Genomic DNA, 20,362 nt, shown 5'->3' on the forward strand with positions numbered 1-20,362 from the left:
GGCCTGAAAATAAAGTTTGGAATTATTTCCATCCTTCTCCACTCCATGACTGCTGAGAATAAATGCTGAAAGTGTTTGCATTTGAGGCCATAAAATTGTAAACGACGCCTTCCTTCCCACTGGTGTGCTTTGGTCAGAGCTGGGGCCTCTGGGATAGGGAAGCATTAAAACCTGTGACCACAGCTACTGATACTAGTTTCAAAAACACAGCACCCACCCTCACAGCCTGATGAGGGATTCGTCCAGCAGCCTGAGCGTCAGGATTCCTGGGCTCCAGGCCCCATAGGACTCACAGCCAGCCCCAGGCGGTGCCTCCTGGCCTCAGTTTCCCTGGCTTGCACTGCTGATACTCCCCACCTACTGTGTACACTGTTAATAGGGTCAGGTGCTTTGAACTCCTCAGATGAAAGAGGTGGGGGAAGTAGCACCCAGTTATTATCCCCCATCCGGCCAGGCGTGGGAGCGGAGGTTGGCTGCTTTCATACTGTTCCAGCCTGAAGAGTCTCCTCACAGCCCCTCGCTCTTCTGTCTTCTGCTCTGACAGCCAAATCTGAGAAGCAAACTGGCCCCATATCAACGCCACGTCAGAATAGTTTTTCCTGGAGTTCCCATCGTGGCACAGTGGAAACAAATCTGACTAGGAACCATGAGGTTGCAGGTTCGATCCCTGGCCTCCCTCAGAGGGTTAAGGATCTGGTGTTGCCATGAGCTGTGGTGTAAGTCCCAGACATGGCTCGGATCCTGCGTTGCTGTGGCTCTAGTGTAGGCTGACAGCTGTAGCTCCAATTAGGCCCCTAGGCTGGGAACCTCCATATGTCGCAGGTATAGCCCTAAAAACCAAAAAAAAAAAAAAAGAAAGAAAGAAAGAAAAAAGAAAAGGAGAAAAAGAAACTTCTTCCTAAATTGCCCAAACCACCAGTCATCTATATCCTCCTTGATTTATGATTCAGTAATACTCTACAGGTATCTAAATTCTCCTCATTGGCTACAGATCCTGTGGGAGAAGGGCCGTGACTTTCCACCATAACATACTCACCAATTAGGAAGTCAGCAAAGTGAATTATGAGAGAACCAGGCTGACTGAAGTGCAAACTCATCTTTCTGTTTCCTCACTGTAAAGTGGGGCTTAGTTATATTCCCCATCTCATCTATATCTCTAGGGGTTGCTGTGAGAACCACATGAAGGCTGGGTGTGCGGAAGTTCTTTGTAAAATACTAAGCCCTTCCCATGTGTTAATAGGACTGAATGTCTACAAGTAAGACTTTGGGCACAACCGCCATCTATCGCCTGCCTCCAGGATACAGCAGAAAAAAATTAAAAAACAAGCCTGGGATGCCACCTACTGGTTGAACATATGAATTGCATCCAAACACTTACAAAAAGATCCACCGGAAGCAGACACGACTATTTCCAACTTCAAGCCATCTTAATTTTTACCAGGGCCCTCATGACATATTATATACTAATCATTTTCTTTAAACAACTCATTTTGTATAAATGTTTCATTTTATTTTTATTTATTTATTTTTGTATTTTTGTCTTCTTAGGGCCACACCCATGGCACATGGAGGTTCCCAGGCTAGGGGCTACAGGAGCTACAGCTGCTGGCCTACACCACAGCCACACCACATCCGAGCTGCTGGCCTACACCACAGCCACACCACATCCGAGCTGCGTCTGTGACCGACACCACAGCTCACGGCAACACTGGATCCTTAACCCACTGAGCGAGGCCAGGGATCGAACCCGCAACCTCATGGTTCCTAGTTGGATTTGTTTCTGCTGCGCCAAGATGGGAACTCCCAATAAATTTTATTTTAAAGTCAACTTCTAATCACTACTATAAATGGAAAACTAGTTAACACTTGCCCCCCCCCAAGAATAAAACCCTGAAATAAATACAATGAAAATAAAATATAAGATCTGTGAGGAAAGCTCAAGCTTGAGCCTCATTGTTAAAACTGAAGATTAACAAAAGCACACAACTTGAGACTTGAGAGTCAACCCTCTACTATGATCCTGTGGTTTAGGGGGAAACCACTGCCCTGTGTGAAGAAACAGGACTCTTCTGGAGTTCCTGCTGTGGTGCAATGGAATTGGTGTTGTCTTGGGAGTGCTGGGTCGCAGGTTCCAGCCCTGGTCCAGCACAGTGAGTTAAGGATCTGGCGTTGCCGCAGCTTCGGCTTAGGTCACAACTGCGACTTGGATCTGATCCCTGGTCCGGGAACTCCATATGCAGAGGGGCAGCCAAAAAAAGAAGAAGAAAAAAAAAAAAGGCAACAGGACTCTTCTGAGGAAAGGTGACATTCTCATGTTCCCAAATTCCTCGGCCCGGATGGTTGAAGAAAAGTTTGGAAGCCACAAAAAGTAGAAAATAAACTCTTGTATTGTACCATGTTCCATCACAGCCCAAGCGGGGCCAGTGCTGGATTCCTGCTGGCAGCGCCCAGAGCACTGAGAGTGCTCTGCTTGGTGACAGGTCTGGATCTGGCCGAACTCCTCTGCAGGGCTGTGTATCCCCTTGCCAGTCTCCCCCTGTGAGGGCTGCTCTTGGATCTGCAGCCTGCCGCGCAGTCTGCTGCTCTGGAAGCCACCATGCTACCCAGCGCTGGGTTGTGCGTCCTCCTCCAACAAGAGCCCAGCTTGTTGCTAGAGCTGCATGGCCTCCTGCTCCACTGGCTGGTCTGAGGGTGCCAGGTACTTCTCCTGGAGGCCCAGGGTGCTGATGGAGGGCTCGTCAAGGCTGACAGCGTGGGCAAGGATGGGGAACTGCTCTAGGCAGGATCTTGCCTCTACTGATGCTCGCCCTCCAACCACGCTTGGCAGGTTCCTCCCCTCCTGCTCCCTTCCTCATAATGATAGCTTCTGGCCACGGGGACCAGCTGGACGCGAGGAGCCCCTCAGAGCTTCTGGCCCCCAAGGTGAGAGGCAGCCACATGCCTCTTCTGCACACGGCTGAGGAGCAGAGGACAGGAGAGCACTAACCCTCCGGTTCCGTGCAGTGGCACACGCTCTGGAGCCACGCCGTGGGGGTTAAATCCTGAGTTTGTCACTTCCTTTTACTCATTTGTAAAACAGGGTCATGAGGATCAAATGAGACAGCAAATACAAAGTGCCCACCGTGGCAACTGGCACTCGGTAGCTGCCTGCTATTTGTGATTTCCCTGCTTCTGCTAAAGGAGGGACCTCAACAGAGCTCAAAGGAAATAAATTTCTGCTTGGGCCAGAGAGGGCCTTCTAGTGCTCTCTGTCAGCAGGAAAGACACCCATCAGATTCCCACAGCAAGAGACAGGACACTGCCAGTGGAGTGTGAGGCTGGCCGGCCCGAGGTCCGGGTCTGGCGCCTGACTAGGAGGTGGGGGCAGACCCCATAGCGGGGTTGGCCACCACGGCTCTTATCCCAGAGGAGACTCCAGTGTCAGAGCCTGAGATTCTGCAACCAGGTTCCAGCACACCCCACGGCCCCCTCAAGCACAGCGTGGCTGCCAGCTCCCATCCCCTCCGCGTGACAAACTTGCCCTCTCCCCCTTCCTCCCCTCAGGAACCACAACCACCCTGACCACTGTCTAAACCAGGAATCTAGGAGCCTAACTTCTGCTCCACCTCCTTCTATCCATAACCACCTGGCCACCAGCTCTGGTTGTCTATCTCCTTAATATTTTTTCAGTCCACACCCTTTTCTCTATTTTCACCTGGAGACTAAAAACTCCCCGGTCTCCAATCACATTCCTTAAACGCTCTTTCCACACATGGAGATGCTTTTCAAAATGTGCACCTGATCGTGTCACGCCCTGCTCCACAACAGTGTGCTGGTTCACAGTGGCTACCCACAGGCCGAAGTCCACCCTTCTCCACTGCCGGCCCTGCCCACCGCCCCTGTACCACTCCATCCCTTTCCCCTTCACACTCAAGATACCAGGCAACCAAACCCCCTGCCTCTCTTCCAAATGACCAGTGCCCTCTCATGGCTGGGCCTCCGTGTTTGTTGCCCCTTCTGATCAACAGCCTCCCTTGTCCTCAGGTACAACCGACCCTGAAGCCTTCTAAGGGACGTCACCAGCGAGCCCACTGGGCAACACAGAATCAGTCACCTTCAAGGGCAGCTGTAGTGATTCTCGAGCCCCATGCCTCCCCCCGTGGCGAAGGCTGGCGAGCAAGGATACGAGGAGAAGTGGAAGTCCGCTCCCACAGCGGCAGACATCATGGCCTCCAGGCTCCGCTGCTCCTGGACCCCGAAGCAGTAGCCATTGGCTTTATCCACAGCCTGCAGGACCCGCTGGATGCTCTCCTTGTCCTGGGCAGGAAGGAGAGGAACAGTGCTGAGTGAAACAGAGGTACGTGGCATTGGGGTTGTGCCCCACTGCTTGCAGTCTCCGAACACCCCACCTGATCTTGCCTCAGGAAGCCCCAGTACATGCAGCTTCCTTGGCCTGGAGTAGTTCTTCATGTCCCCAGAGGCCCGGCTGCATCCCACCCTTCCTGCCTAGCAACCCACCCAAATTAGAACAGGTAAGTTCTGCTCTGCACTCCCACAGTCCCCAGGTTATCCCTCCGGTAGCTGTGATCCCACCACCTTACCATTATGTTACTGACTCAGCTGCCTCGCCTACTTGACTGCGCACCCATACAGGTCAGAGCCCTTTGTCAAGGCCTCCCCAGTACTACGTCTGGCACAGGACTCAGCTAGCAGTAGGCACCCAATAAATATGCATGGAACCTATTCAGTCACCCCATAAAAGTGCTAAGAATGGTCCCTACATCACCTGATAGGAAAAAGAGATTTAAAATGTACAGTCCTTAGCACAATGCCTAGCACAGAAAGGCTCCCACAGTGGTCACTGTTACAATTAATGTTATAGGGTTCACCTTTTTTTGTTTTGCTTTTTAGGGCCACACTCGTGGCATATGGAAGTTCCTACACTAGGGGTCAAATCAGAGCTGTAGCTGCCAGCCTACACCACAGCTACAGCAATGCCAGATCTAAGCCATGTCTGCGACCTATCCACAGCTCAAGGCAACACTGAATCCTTAACCCACTGTGCGAGGCCAGGGATCGAACCCGCACCTTCATAGATCCTAGTCAGGTTTGTTACTGCTGAGCCACAACGGGAACTCCCTCACCTCTGCATCTTAGAGGAGAAAAGTGTGGCATTAAACAGGGAACAGACAAGTTTGCTTAAGTCCACCCACTGCAGAAAGGAATCAAACATGCACCTCTATCTCCCAGGTTACTTTTGTAGGGTGCAAGGTGAAAGGCACAAGGGTTGAGTGCTCCTTTGCAAAGTCAACAGGCAGTTGCTCATCTTGAAGGAGCCTCAAAGACTTGTCCCTGGCTGGTGACTTTCTGCCATTTTCACACCGAGGAGGGAACATGTGTACGGAGAACCCAGTAGAACAGAACAGGTAGGGCCAAAGCTTGGTCCACCCTCTACTGGAATCCCACCCACCAGTGGTCTTGAAACCATGGAGACTGAATGGTAGTCAGACCCAGGACAAAGACCATTGTTTGAGGCCTCAAAGCTTCCTGTACCCTTGGCTTGGTGAGGTCCTGGGCACTTTAGAGCCAGTAGTCAGGGAGAAGGCCTCTTGGTACCCAGTACAGGCACACCTGGAGAACTGCAGGTCTGGTTCCAGACCATCGCAATAAAGCAAATCTCAAAATAAAGTGAGTCACGTTCACACTTATACTATAGTCTGTTAAGCATATGATAGCATTTCGTCTAAAAACACAATGTACATACCTGAATTAAAAAACACCTTATTAGTAAAAAATGCTAACCATCATCTAAGCCTATGGTGAGTTGTAATCTCTTTGCTGGTGCAGGGTCTTGCCTCCACGTTGATGGCTGCTGACTGATCAGGGTGGTGTTGCTGAAGGTTGGGGTGGCTGTGGCAATTTCTTTTTCTTTTCTTTTCTTTTTTTAGGACCGCAACAGTGGCATATGGAAGTTCCCAGGCTAGGGGTAGAATCGGAGCCTCAGCTGCCAGCCTACACCACAGCCACAGCAACGCGGGATAGTTAACCCACTGAGCAAGGCCAGGGATCAAACCTCATGGATACTAGTCAGGTTCGTTACCACTGAGCCACAACAGGAACTCCTCTGTTTTTTTCTCTTGCGACCGCACCCACAGCATGTGGAAGTTCCCAGTGCCAGGAATTGAACTCGCACCATGGCAGCGACCAGAGCCACAGCAGTGACAGTGCCAGGTCCTTAACCCGTTGAGCCATAGAGAAACTCCAAATAGGGTCTCTGAAGGTTTCTGTTTTTGCGATTTCTTTTTTTTTCTTTCTTTCTTTCTTTTTTTTTTTTTTTTGTCTTTTTGCCATTTCTTGGGCTACTCCTGCAGCATATGGAGGTTCCCAGGCTAGGGGTCGAATCAGAGCTGTAGCCACCGGCCTACACCACACCCAGATCCGAGTTGTATCTGCAACCTACACCATAGCTCACGGCAATGGCGGATCCTTAACTCACTGAGTGAGGTGAAGGATTGAACCCGCATCCTCATGGATGCTAGTCAGATTCATTTCTGCTAAGCCACAACAGGAACTCCCCAAAATGTAAATCTTAAGACTTGAAAGTAGGAGTTCCCACTGTGGCTTAATGGGTTAAAAATCTGACTGAAGCAGCCTAGGCCGCTGCAGAGGCACAGGTTCAATTCCCAGCCCAGCACAGTGGGTTAAAGGATCTGGCGTTGCTGTAGCTGTGGCCTGGATTCTATTTCCGGCCCAGGAACTTCCTATATTGCAGGTGCAGCCATTTAAAAAAAAAGATCACTGATCACAGGAAATTCCCTGGTGGCTTGTCAGGTTAAGGATCTGGTATTGTCACTGCAGTGGCTCAGTCTCTACTGTGGCATGGGTTCAATCCATGGCCTGGAAACTTACACATGCTGCAGGTGCGGCCAGAAAAAAAAAAGGGCAGTGTAAAGCAACAAGTGCTGATAGAAAAGCCATACCACCCCCCCAAAAAGGCAAATAAAAATTCGTATTTTTTTTTTAAAAAGATCACTGATCACAGATCATCATAACAAATAGAACAATAATGAAAAAGCTTGAAATGGTATGAGATTACCAAAATGTGACAGAGACATAGAGTGACCAAGTGCTGTTGGAAAAAATGGCATCCATAAACTTGTTCAATGCAGGGTTGCCGTGAACCTTCAATTTGTAAAAATACTACAGTATCTGCAAAGCACAATAACGTGAAGTGCAATAAAGTGAGGTGTGCTTGTACCTGGATGTTGAGAGGGATGAAGGAGACCAGGCTGTAGTCTTCGATGAGCTGCACGAGTTTCTCATTGAGCTGACGATAGTGGCGGAAGAAAGGATCAGAAGCCAGGTGGTCAAGCAGGTAGGAGAGGTCCAGGACCTCTGTGTAGTAGTCCAGGTTGAAGGCTAGGAAGAGAAACCGGTGTTCAGCTGGCATCAGGGAAGACTTGGGGACAGGGATCACGTTTTCTTTCTTTCTTCCTCTGTCTTCATTCACTCATTCCACAAATACTTGCTGAGGTGTGAAATGAAATTACTAAGAAGAAAATACTTGATTTCACTTGTTGGCTCTGCTATTTACTTAGCTGGATGGACAGGGACCCGCCTCCTGGGGCTACTGTGAGGATTAAATGCTGTAAACCCCAGTGCCTGGTATAAAGTAGTGCTTGATCAACAGTAGTTAAGATTCAACATGTACCAAGAACAGTGTTTGGTCCCTGCCTCATGAAGCTCAAGGTCAGGCAGCACCCCCAGGACCCGGCACACACACTGTTAAGTACTCTATCTAGCAGGTGCCCTCTCGGGAAAATCACTTTCCCTTTCAGGGCCAGTTCCTTCCTAGTGTAAAATGACCAGATGAGACTAGATGACTCAGGTCCCTGACTCCGTTCTATGAGTACAAACTTCCCACTAAGAGAAGGAAAGTGGGCCTCCCTGCACTGTTCCTTTCTGCCTGGAAGACTCCAGCACCTGGGAGACGCAGCATGTCTGTCCCAAAGTGAGCCAAGGGAATCAGGCTGTCGGGGATCCGTTGACTCAGCCCCTGAGCTCTGCTCCTGCCTGCTCATCAGTTCTAACTGGAAACTAACAACCCTGTGGCTGCAAGGAATAAAGTCCTTGGCATCCAATAAACAGCTTGGATGCCTGAAAGGTATGTTTCTCACTGAGAATGAAGAAACTGGAGCCAAGTACACTTGGGTTTAGATTTCATTTCGGCTAACATATTAGCTGAATGACTGACCTTGGGCTCTTCATGTAAAGTCTCTGGGGCTCAAATGCCTGATCTGGTTTGTACCTCAGTCTCCTGTGAAGATGACTGGAAAAGAATCAGAGCTAGAGATGCAGAGGAGCAGCATGGAGCCATCCAGGCTGGAGATGTGAAGGGGAGGGGGGCTTGGGAAGACTGCTAACCTGGGCACAGACAAAATGTGGCTGCTGGGCTTGCTAAGAGAGGCACCAGGACTCTGAGCTGAGGTGGCCCCTCTAAGGTGCTGACATCCCTTCATGTCCTGACTAGCAGCCAGTCACCCTTCCTGAACAAGGCCCTGACACTTCACTGTCCCCACAACCTCCCTTCCTGCTCACTGCTTGTCATTTCAACTGTTCTTCTCTAGGTTACTTTGCGGCTGGAGATGCTATTTAGGGAACTGATGTCCCCAGAGCAGCAGAGCACTAATCGTGCAAGAAAAAAATCCTGGCTGGAGTTCTCGCTGTGGCACAGTGGGTTAAGAATCCAACTGCAGGGAGCTCCCATCGTGGCTCAGTGGTTAACAAATCCGACTAGGTTTTGGGTTCGATCCCTGGCCTTGCTCAGTGGGTCAAGGATCCGGTATTGCCATGAGCTGCAGTGTAGGTTGAAGAAGCGGCTCGGATCCTGAGTTGCTGTGGCTGTGGTGTAGGCCAGAGGCTATAGCTCCAATTAGACCCCTAGCGTGGGAACCTCCATATGCCGCGAGTGCGGCCCTAGAAAAGACAAAAAAAAAAAAAAAAAAAAAAAAAAAAAAGTCCAACTGCAGAGGCTTGAGTTGCTGTGGAGGCATGGGTTTGATCCCTGGCCTAGCTCTGTTGGTTAAGGATCTGGCATTGCTGCAGTTGTGGCGTAGGTCGCATTCAATCCCTAGCCTGGGAACTTCCATATGCTGCTGGTGTAGTCATTTAAAAAAAAAAAAAAAAAAAAAAGCTGGCTATTAGAACCCCTGGGCAATGCCCTTGTCAGCTTGCCTCTCCCCAAGTCTTTCCCATCTTGATAAATGGCACCTTTGTCCACTGGTTCAGTCAGAAACCTGAGAGTCATCCTTAATTCCCCTGCCTCTATGTCTAATCCACCAGCAAATCCTATTTCTGGAGTTAAGTTTTGAATCTATCTACTTCTCTCCATTCCCAAGACCACTGCCTGGGCTGTTGCAAAATCTTACTACAGGATTTATAGGTGCCCCTTTTAATTCACAAAACAGCTGGAAGGACTTTTCCAGTTCATGCTGTTCCCTTGCCTCATATTCATCAATGGCTTTCTTCTCTGTTTTGACAGTACAGGTTCTGGCCCCTACTAACCTCTCTGACCTCATTTCCTACCACCCTTCCCTGAGCCACTATCTCAGCTACCCTGGACTCACCCAACTCCCCACCCCCTTTTCCTAGAACACAAAAAGCTCTTTCCTGAAGGGCCCTTAGTGGTCCTTCTGCCTAGGAACAGTTCTGCCTTGGCAGGCTCCCACTCACTATTCTGATCTCAGTTCAGATGGTACTGTTCACTCTCCTCACTCCCGTTCCATTACTTACTTCTAATTCCTTCAAAATACACATAACCATCTGTAGCCCTCTTGTCCCCCAAAACCCAGAACAATATCTGGCACAGGGTGGCATAAAATAAATGGGCAGGGGTCAGGACCTGCCTGTGGCTACTCCCACCAGGCCATGCATGGTTCCTGGAAGCAGCTACCTTCAGCTGAGATTTCTGCTCCAGTGCAGCCCAGATGCTTCTCTGATTTTTGCCTGCCAGGACAGGAGCTCTTACCCAGCTTCCCATAGTGTTCAATGAGGTCCATCTTGGAGAGGAGGTTGACATGGGGGAGCTCCACATGCAGCATGGTGGCTAGGGAGGTACACAGTACTGAAATGAACTTGGCAGGGTCTGTGCAATAGTGAGAATCCACCAGGTGGACAGCAGTCAGCTGGGAGGGAAGGAAGAGACAGGGTGAGAGTGGCCTGGGGAGGCAAGGAACATTAGGGCCTATGTCTCCCCATCAGACCGGGGACTTCTGAGGACAAAGGGCAAATCTTCCCATTAGTCTCCTCCTGCTTCTGTTCATTCTAATAGAGTCATCTCCTTATCCCAGGAAATATGGGGCATTTCTTTCCTGCAGGCAACTGGTACAATTCCCACTGCATCTGACTCTATTCTTTAACTTTCTTTTGCCCACCAAATCACAACCACCATGCCACTTTCCACATAACCCTTTCCATACTTCCAATAATTCTAAGTTGGGTACTAACACATTCATTATACAGATGAGAAAACTGAGGTTCAGAGAATGAAACTGACTTTCCCAGGACCACACACCGAGTCAGTGGTAGAGCCAGAATTCGAATTCACACTTGTTTTACTTCAGAGCAATTCTACCCCATACTTAGCTATGGGACATGGGGGCGTGGCATCTGTCCTCTCCGTCTCAGTTCCTCCATCCGCAAAATGGGCCAGATCCCAGACGCACCCTGAGGTCCCACTGCGTCATCTGGGAGAAGATGCTGCGCAGGGCTCCGTGGTGCGTGCAGAGCTCCACTTGACCAGGGCAGTCAAAGAGGAAGTAGTGGCCGCGAAGGGGGTCGAGTTTCGCGCGCAGCCAGTCCAGGTTGGCCTCTAGGTACTCCATGCAGTACAGCAGACCGCCGTTGGGCCCCAGCTGCAGCTCGTCCATAACGTCGCTCAGGCCCACCAGCTCGCCCACATCTACGGCGCACTCATATGGCAGCCCCTCGTTGGCCGGGTCCAGGTTCACCACCGCCACGCGCCGGCCCAGCGCTCGCAGAAACTCACTCATGCCCAGGCAGTACGTGGTCTTCCCCGAGCCCGGCGGGCCGATCACCGCTTGCCCAAAGGCCGTGGTCTGAGCGGCCCCTGCCATGGGCGGCACACGGCTCAGACAAGTGAGAGGAAGTGCGTAGCAGACAAGTTCAGAGAGGAAGCAAGGGGGGAGCCGCACCGCAGACAAGAGCCGAGGGCAATGGGTTCCCCTAACTGCACTTGGCTGGGGACTGGCAGCGATACCCGGAAGCCGCCTAAGGAGAGAGAGCTGGAAAAGGCGCGCTGTAAGGGGACCAAATGGCCAGGCACTGACCAGACCAGCACCCGACTTCCGTACAACGCCGGAAACAGCGAGGGCCGGAGAGGAAGTCCCGCCTTTACAGTGACGACATAGCTTGGCGCCGAGGGGCGTGGCGGCGCCGAAGCATGAGGCGTAAGCAGGTCCAGGAAGAACTTTTCAGGGTTTTCCCCCACCTTCCGCCAAGCCCAAGTTAGAAGAGGAGAAATTCGGTAATACACTCCTTTATTCTCCCATTAGGTCTCAGACTCGGGATAACTGCCTTAGACTCTCCGCTGCCCGGTCCCAGCCAGTTAAGGGGAGAGGCGAAGGAGGGCCGGCCCCCAAACCGTCTCTTCAGAGCGCAAATCTTCTCCTCTTCCATGTCCCTTTTCCCCTCCTTCTGGGCTTCGTGGCGACCTCCCTACCCCTCCCCACGGGAAGTTGTGCTGGTAATCTCAGGCAGTTTGGCTTTTCATCGTACTGGGGGAAGCAACAGGAGCAAGCCCAAACAGACCAGGGTTAGGCGGCCACCAGGGAGAGGTCATTAAGCCGTTTCATCAAAAGGGAGGATTGGGGACTTTTTGTCAAAATGCCCCTGAGGTAGACAGCCAGGAGGCAAGTTCTAAAAAAGCATCCTGAACAGGCTAGGGCAGATTGCTGCTCCCAGAGTTCTTTTTGCTTTGGCATTAGATAAGACCGTATAGAGGGCTGCCACTGTGCAATTATGAGTGATCCTGATTAAGGAAGCCCCTGGACCTGTCACTCAGGCTCTGAAGGGCTGTCCAAGGCACAGCTGGAACCTCTCACAAAAGCCATGTCTGTACGAAACTTCATACTGGTGGGTGGCTGGCGGCGGAGCAGCGACTCCCCCTGGTCCTGGGGCAGGGGCTCATCATAGATGGTGGAGATCAGCCCCAAGCCAGTTCCACGGGGTCTCTTCAGTTGCCCAAATGGCTGCAGCTTCTCTCCATGGTACCTGGATTAAAAAGGGCTCTCAGTGAGAGGGCAGCTCTCTTACCTCAGTAAAGGGGTTGGAAAGGACAGGAAATAGCTACGCGTATATAGTCTGTCCCAAAGACAAAGCATTTAAATCTAAATCTTTGCTCTCCAGCCCCCTTATCCATCTATAGATAGCACCAAAAACTAGCGGCCTCACCGCTTTCATTTTAAACAGTAGACAAAATTGAGAACAACTGTCACCACTCTGCATCCCTAACAGCAATCATCCAGGCTACACTGCTCAGACTTGGGGGAATGACTCCTGCAGGAAGTTAATGATCCTATCAAGCCTGAGATCTTGGTCTTGAAAAAAACAGTGCCAGTCCTACTTTTTTTCTTTCTAATTCTGCTTTGAAAGTCATTCCCTAGGGAGTCTCTAGCACCTAAGCCAAAACCAGAGGGCAGGGGGAACCAGGGTAGAGTTGAAAGGCTCCCTTGGGCTCCCTGGGAAGTCCCTCAGCCATACTCACCCCAATCCACGCTTGCATCTGGGGTGCTGGCCATCACTATCCAGGGCCTCAGGCACCCCTGAGCACTGGCTGCCCAGGCCCTGGCCCTCAGCCCAGCCCTGCCGCTCCATCACCTTCCGCCCAATGCCCTAGAGAAAAGGGAGAGAACTCAAGAGTTGGGGCGCCTGTGGGGGCTCAAGGAAACAGGGGTAGGGAAGGAGAAGAGAGGAGTCAGTAGGCTGGGCACAGTGCTCACCTTGGTGTGGCGCTCGAAGGTGCCCACCTGGTGCCTGATCACAGAGCCAGCCTCCTGGCCATCACGGAGTCTCTGTTCCAGACGCATTTGGACAGAGTCTCGGGCGTCCTTGTCTCCACCATCTGAGGAAGCAGAGCACAGTTTGTGGAAGGGCTTTTCTCAGCAGAAGTGGGAGGAAATCAGGTTTCCAGGCTCTCCTCACAAAATTTATGTATTTGTCTTTATGGTGTGTTATTACTTTTATTATTTCTCTCATTAGACTGGGAACTTGCCAAGAGTAAGAACCATGGCTGTCCCATTTTACAGATAAGGAAATTGTGCAGAAAAGTCATGGAGCTAAAAAATGAGAGATGTAATTAGGACCAGGTCTTCCCCTCCCACCGCCCAACCCCCCAGGTCATTTTTGACTCCTGAATCTAAATTCTTAACAGAGCCTGAACTCCTGACCCTCCCACTTTTCTAGAGCCTGCCTTTCAGAGCCAGAGCTCTCTGAGGGCTGTCCCCACATGTCCTTACTCCACAAAGAAAGGAAAAAGGCTCTGCCCACCAGTGCTTAATGCACCCAACTAGAGATGTTTTAAGAGAGGAGCCCTCTCAGTGGGCTACCCCAGTCCTGCCTCAGCCTCTGCTAAGCAGGCCTGGTAAAGTGTCACAGCAAGGTCAGGGCACCATTCCACCTCCCAGGACTGCAACCCCTGGCCCAGTACCTGCATCATAGTACACACTCATGTCCACATCCCAGTCATCAGCTGTCTGTTCATCAAAGTCTGCAGATAGAAAAGCATCAAGCAGAGTAAGTGAAGGACTCTTGAGTTAAATCTAGTCTTAGACATTCTAGGACTTGGGGCTTTTAATTGTGTTTTCAAATCTCTCCTCTGGGAGGGGCATTCAGAATTTGCAGGAGGACAGGTCTTCTCCACCCCACTGATGCCCCACCCCTAGAAAGGATGACTGGTCTCTCATATACAACCAAGGTAAGCCCCTTCCCTAGCTCTTTATTTGGGCTCAGTGCCAGGGAACCCACTGCGTGGAGCAAAGCACCCCGAGCGAAGGCAGCAGGGATCAGTCCTGCCCTTGCCCTTGTCTGGTGCCTGCATTACCTCCTTCCTCCTCCTGCCAGAACTGGGCATCAGTGTAGAACACCAGCCCGGAGCCGCCCTTCTCCCACTTGAGCTCGATCTCCTCCTCAAAGAGCCGCTCAGTGGTCCGCTCCTGCCTGGTCACGTCCTCATGCAGTGCTTCGTGCCGCTCCCACTCCTCGCCCCGGTCATCATCCTAGGAGACAAAGGGGAGAGGTGACCTGCCTGTCCAGCTTCTTGACCCCATGACCACAAGGAGGGCAGCTCAGGGCACAGGAGGTCCTGGAGATGGGACCTCAGATCCGCTCCTCCAAATTTCTGAGAACCAGCACACTTTGGGCCCCTGAGGCCTGACCAACACACCTCTCCATGCCTGAGTGTTCCTCAACCTACCTAGCCCCTTCCCCCCACAAGCCTGACTCCCTCTTCTCCCTGTGCTTTCGACATGTTGTTCTCCTTGCCTGGGTATCCGCCCTCCACTCCACCACCTCTTCGCTTGGTTAAATCCTCCTCATCCCTCAAGTTCTACGGCCTATGTGAAGCCCCCGTACCAGGGCCCACAGTACCCTCACTGGTCTCTGAACCACTCAGTGCTAATCAATACACAGTTTACACCTTTTTTTTTTTCCCTCCCTTTTTTTAGGGCTGCACCTGCGGCATATGGAGTTCCCAGGCTAGGGGTCAATTCAGAGCTGCAGCTGCCAGCCTATGCCACAGCAACATCAGATGTGAGCCAAATCTGTAACCTACAGCACAGCTCGTGTCAAAGCTGCTGGAACCTTAGCCCACTGAGCAGGAACAGGGATCGAACCTGCATCCTCATGGATGCTAGTTGGATTCATTACCGCTGAGGAACAACGGGAACTCCCCTTTATGCCTTATACTTTATGTCACAAAGAGAAAAGGGAAAAGAACTGATACCCATTGTCTACTGTGTGTCAGGCCCTTCATATACCTTAGCTCCTTTAATCACCCCAACAACCCTGTGAGGTAAGTACTATTATTCCCATTCTGTAAGTGAGGAAACCTCAGTTCAGAGGTTTGCCCAAGATAGTACACCAAGAGAGGGACAGAGCCAGCATTCACATCCATGCCATACCATATATCCTTTCCAGATGCGGGTTCTCTCTCTCTAGGGAGATTTAAGGCTCCTGGAGGGAAGGAAATGGGTCTTAGAACATCTCTGGAATCCTGCACTAGCCCCTGTTTTTATAACTGCTTGACTGGACTTGTGGAATGATGGGATGACTCCTGGATTGAAATCTGGGGGGCCCTTGTCCCAGTTAAACTCCAGGAGGCCTCAGGAAATCACTGTTGCAGAGGAGGTGCTGGAGAAAAGGCAGGACAGGACCATACTGAGGATGAGGTCCAGATGTGTTAGCAACTGTGAGCTGGGAGCTTTGAAGACACTGGTCAGTTACATTTCACCCAGAGTATGCACTTAAAAAAAATTTTTCCACAGTGGGAAAATAAAAAAAAAATATATTAAAAAAAAAAAAATTTTTTTCCCAGAGGTCCCATTGCGGCGCAGTGGAAACGAATCCGACTAGGAACCATGAAGTTTCGAGTTTGATCCGTGGCCTTGCTCAGTGGGTTAAGGATCTGGTCTTGCCGTATGCTGTGGTATAGGTTGCAGACGTGGCTTGGATCCCGTGTTGCTGTGGCTGTGGTGTAGGCCAGCAGCTGTAGCTCCGATTAGATCCCTAGCCTGGGAACCTCCATATGCCACGGGTGCGGCCCTAAAAAGCGAAGGGAAAAAAAAAAAAAAAAAAAAAAAAAAGGTTTCCCAACAAATCGCACCTCTCCTGATTTTATGGATGAACAATCAAGTTTGGAAAAAGAGAATAAATGACTATTTCATTGATAAAGCTAGAGTGGAGGCTAGTGTTCAATCCACAGACTCAAGGTCAGAAAACAGAGGCCGCTTCTCAGCCACTTAATGAAAGCACAGAGGTTAGATAAGCAGTGGAGGAGACTAGGTTCACATCTCAGCTCTGCCTCTACTTCTTTTATTTGGCTACACCCATGGCATGTGGAAGTTCTTGGGCCAGGGACTGAACATGTGGCACAGCAGTGACCCAAGGTACTTCAGTGCCAGTGCTGGATCCTTGATCCACTGTGCCACAAGAGAACTCCTGCCTCTACTTTAGATGATCTTGTCTCTTGGTAGATTTCACCAATGAAAGGACCCCCCCCCCCCCGCCTTTCATTTCTTCTGAGAGAATGAAAACACCCCTTCAAGAATCTTTCAATAATCAAAACCACTCTGAGGTACCACCTTATACCAGCCAGAATGCCCATCATCAAAAAGTCTACAAACAATAAGTGCTGGAGAGGGTGTGGAGAAAAAGGAACATAGTACACTGTTGATGGGATTATAAATTCGTGCAACCACTGTGGAAAGCAGTATGGAGATTCCTCAGAAAACTAAACATAGAACTACCATTTGATCCAGCAATCCCACTCCTGGACATCTATCCAGAGAAAACCACAACTTGCAAAGACACATGTACTCCAATGTTCATTGCAGCACTATTCACAATAGCCAAAACATGGAAACAACCTAAACGTCCATCGACAAAGGAGTGGATCAAGAAGATGTGGTACAGGAGTTCCCATCGTGGAGCAGTGGTTAACGAATCTGACTGGGAACCATGAGGTTTCAGGTTCAGCCCCTGGCCTCACTCAGTGGGTTAACGATCCAGCGTTGCGGTGAGCTGTGGTGTAGGTCGCAGACGCGGCTTGGCTCCCGAGTTGCTGTGGCTCTGGCGTAGGCCGGTGGCTACAGCTCCGATTCGACCCCTACCCTGGGAACCTCCATATGCTGCGGGAGCAGCCCAAGAAATAGCAAAAAGACAAAAAAAAAAAAAAAAAAAGATGTGGTACATATACACAATGGAATATTACTCAGCCATTAAAAAGAATGAAATACCAGCATTTTTAGCAACATGGATGGACCTAGAAACTATCATGCTAAGTGAAGTCAGCCATACAATGAGACACCAACATCAAATGCTTTCACTGACATGTGGAATCTGAGAAAAGGACAGACTGAACTTTGCAGAACAGATGCTGACTCACAGACATTGAAAAACTTATGGTCTCCAGAGGAGACAGTTTGGGGGTGGGGGGATGTGCTTGGGCTGTGGGATGGAAATCCTGTGCAATCAGATTGTTATGATCATTATACAACTACAGATGTGATAAATTCATTTGAGTAATTAAAAATAAATAAATAAAAATAAAAAAATAAAAGACAAAAAAAAGAATCTTTCGATAAAGGCTCTGGCCCTTCTCCCCAAAGAAACACATACTTCTATATGCAAATGAAGTTTCACCTTCAACGTTGGGGAGTCCAAAGTCTTTGGACCCCAGGTTTATAATTTTTTTTTTGTCTTGTCTTTTTTGTCTTTTTTTTTTGCTATTTCTTTGGGCCGCTCCTGCGGCATATGGAGGTTCCCAGGCCAGGGGTCTAATCGGAGCTGTAGCCACCGGCCTACGCCAGAGCCACAGCAACTCGGGAGCCAAGCCGTGTCTGCAACCTACACCACAGCTCACCGCAACGCCGGATCGTTAACCCACTGAGCAAGGGCAGGGACCGAACCCGCAACCTCATGGTTCCTAGTCAGAGTCGTTAACCACTGCGCCACGACAGGAACTCCCCAGATTTATAATTCTTGTAACAGACAATTGAAGAATGGTACTACCGATGTCTTGGCCTCTCTAAGATGCAGGCAAGGACAAGGTGGCTCTCTGTACTCACATCATCTGAGTGTGATTCTTCTTCCTCTTCCTTTTCTCTTTCTTCCTCCACCTCTCCACAGGGGCTGGCTAGTACATCTGCCAGGCAGGTTCCCTGGGGTATTTCCTCACCCTTGGCTGTGTATACAAGCTCTTCCTGCTCCACAGTCTCTGAGTCCTCATACTTGAAAGGCACATTGCCGTAGCGCCGGGAGGAACCTGTCTTGGGGAACTGGAGCTGCAGCTGGGTGATGATCCGAGGGGGTAGGCGGCAGGCCCGGATCAACTCCAAAAAGACCTGAAGGGGAGTCCCCACATTCCCTCTGGGCATCAGCACTGGTGGGTTCAACTCTGGCAGTTGTCTCAGGTCGGCCAGTGTGAAGGCTTCACTTGTAGCCTTCCGACTCTGCAGTTCTTTCCGGGTCTTGAAGGGAAAGGAGTCCAGACCTTGGGAAGCAGGAGGAAGAATGGCTCTTAAAACCTAGAGGTCTCCAGCAACACTTGAGCCAGAAATCAGTCAAGGTTTAAATCCTTTAGCCTAATGCTGTTCTCCCCTTCAGACTTTTCCGGAATCCCATCCTCTGTTCCCTGACCAGAACCACCTAGTAATTTCATGCCATTTCTCATCACCTCGGCCGAGCTCACAAGTTTCTTTCAGATCTGGTTCCAGTTTTTTCTGCCTCCGGGCAGCATATGGAATTCCCAGGCCAGGGATAGGATCCAAGCCACAGTTGCAACCTACACTGCAGCTGTGACAATGCAGGATCCTTAACCCAATGCGCCAGGCCAGGGATAGAACCTGTGTCCTGGTGCTGGTCCTGTCAAGTTGCATCACAGCAGGAACTCCTCAATCATGCCAAACAATTTAACCTGCCCTGGACGTTTCATGGGCTTTCACATCTCTGTCTGTGTCTTTGCAAATGCCATTTACTTTGAACACCATTCTTCCCCACGAACTCCTGTTTATCTTTCAAGAACCAGAAGAAAAGTCACATTTCCTGATTCCCTCTAGGAAATCGGTTTCTCCCTCCTCTATCATCTCACAGCAGTTGGTGATAGAGCACAGGTTCTGGAGTAAAATGCCTGATTAGTATTGTGACTCTGTCACCTTGGGCAAGTAACATAACTTCTGTATCCTTCAGTTTCCTTATAAAATGGATAACAGTCACTCCCAACTTATAGGATTGTTGTAAGGAGTCAATTAGAAAATGCAAGGCCTAGGAGTTCTCATTGTGGCGCAGTGGAAATGAATCCGACTAGGAACCATGAGGTTGTGGGTTCAATCTGTGACTTTGCTTAGTGGGTTAAGGATCTGGTGTAGGCACAGATGCGGCTCAGATCTGGCATTGTTGTGGCTGTGGCCGGCAGCTGTAGCTCCGATTAGACCCCTAGCCTGGAAGCCTCCATATGTCGTGGGTGCAGCCCTAAAAAGCAAAAAAAAAAAAAAAAAGGGAAGAAAGAAAATGCAAGGCTTAGAACAGTGCCTAGTACATGCACGGGAATAGTTAACAGGACGGCATCTCTTTGACAACTACCATTTTTACAAATCTATCTTTCTCTCTGGATTCTAAGCACAAATTATTACCAACTCTTCTCTTCATACCAACTAGAGTCACAGTAGGTCTAGTAGTATTGGCTAGATTTGTTGAATGAATGAATGAGAGGATTCTGCACTGTTTTCTGTTTCCCTATCAAACTGATTTCCCATGAAAGTGAGAGCTATCCAGAGAAAAGCGTTTGTCTCTTCATGCGCATTTTGCCAAGAGAAGACTGGTGGGGAGCAACAGAGTGCTACAAGAACAATATCCGATTTCCTTTTCCTCCTTCTGTATCAGTGCAAGATCAAAAGGGTCTCAGAAAGGACTTAATAAATTGGAAAAGATCATCAGAATAAGACTCTTTCCGTCTCCCCCACCCCCAAGTTTTACTAACGTGAAGTTGAGCCTGAAGCTTTGTCTAGAAATGATCTAAACTCCTGAAGAGCCCTAACGAGAGACTTGACTTATTCTCATCACTCAAGCCTCTGTCCCAGTGCCTGCAAGCCCAATCTATTATCTGTCCCATCCGTACCTGATGTCTCAGTAGGTAGTCGAAGTCTGCGGATGACACAACAACCAGGTAACCAAGTCCCCTGAGAATCCAGCCACCGGCGGCCGGAGTACATGCGGAGAAACCTCTGGGCTTGAGCTTCCCCCCGTATGGAGACCACGCAGCAGCAGGTGTGGGGCTGGGCGGGAGCAGAGTCCTGAGTGGAGAGAGCACGGGCATCTTTGACTGAAGTCTGGGCGAGACCCTGGCCGAGAGGAGTTAGGGCAGAATCCGGAGGAGCCCGGGAAGGGGCCCTCTCCGGCCGATGCCGGTAGTGGAAACAAATGAAGCCACAGCCGCGTTCTTCCCGGAACTGGCTAAAGTAATTCCGTAGCTGGGCTGAACGCAACGCCGAAGGGATACCACTCACTATCAGATAAACTGCTGCCTCTTCTTCCGCCTCGCTGGACACTGCCATCTTAGATGTCACATGATCGGCTGGAACCAATTCTCGCG

At 50.1% G+C, this 20,362-nt stretch overlaps 2 protein-coding genes across 2 annotated transcripts; both read right to left on the reverse strand.

Annotated features, from left to right (window-relative positions):
* On the reverse strand, nucleotides 1,797-11,374 carry GPN2 (GPN-loop GTPase 2). The gene is made up of 5 exons (XM_003127718.4): nucleotides 10,704-11,374; nucleotides 10,007-10,163; nucleotides 7,238-7,398; nucleotides 4,166-4,296; nucleotides 1,797-2,723 (listed from the first exon to the last, which is right to left on the reverse strand). The coding sequence occupies exons 1-5, from the start codon at nucleotides 11,112-11,114 to the stop codon at nucleotides 2,651-2,653; spliced, it is 933 nt and encodes a 310-aa protein (XP_003127766.1). The 5' UTR covers nucleotides 11,115-11,374; the 3' UTR covers nucleotides 1,797-2,650.
* On the reverse strand, nucleotides 2,372-20,355 carry GPATCH3 (G-patch domain containing 3). The gene is made up of 11 exons (XM_003127719.5): nucleotides 19,889-20,355; nucleotides 17,841-18,265; nucleotides 14,099-14,273; nucleotides 13,706-13,765; nucleotides 12,999-13,120; nucleotides 12,764-12,891; nucleotides 10,553-12,270; nucleotides 10,007-10,163; nucleotides 7,238-7,398; nucleotides 4,166-4,296; nucleotides 2,372-2,723 (listed from the first exon to the last, which is right to left on the reverse strand). The coding sequence occupies exons 1-7, from the start codon at nucleotides 20,322-20,324 to the stop codon at nucleotides 12,054-12,056; spliced, it is 1,563 nt and encodes a 520-aa protein (XP_003127767.4). The 5' UTR covers nucleotides 20,325-20,355; the 3' UTR covers nucleotides 2,372-2,723; nucleotides 4,166-4,296; nucleotides 7,238-7,398; nucleotides 10,007-10,163; nucleotides 10,553-12,053.

This window comes from Sus scrofa, chromosome 6, assembly GCF_000003025.6.
Source record: "Sus scrofa isolate TJ Tabasco breed Duroc chromosome 6, Sscrofa11.1, whole genome shotgun sequence".
NCBI classification, from domain to species: domain Eukaryota; kingdom Metazoa; phylum Chordata; class Mammalia; order Artiodactyla; family Suidae; genus Sus; species Sus scrofa.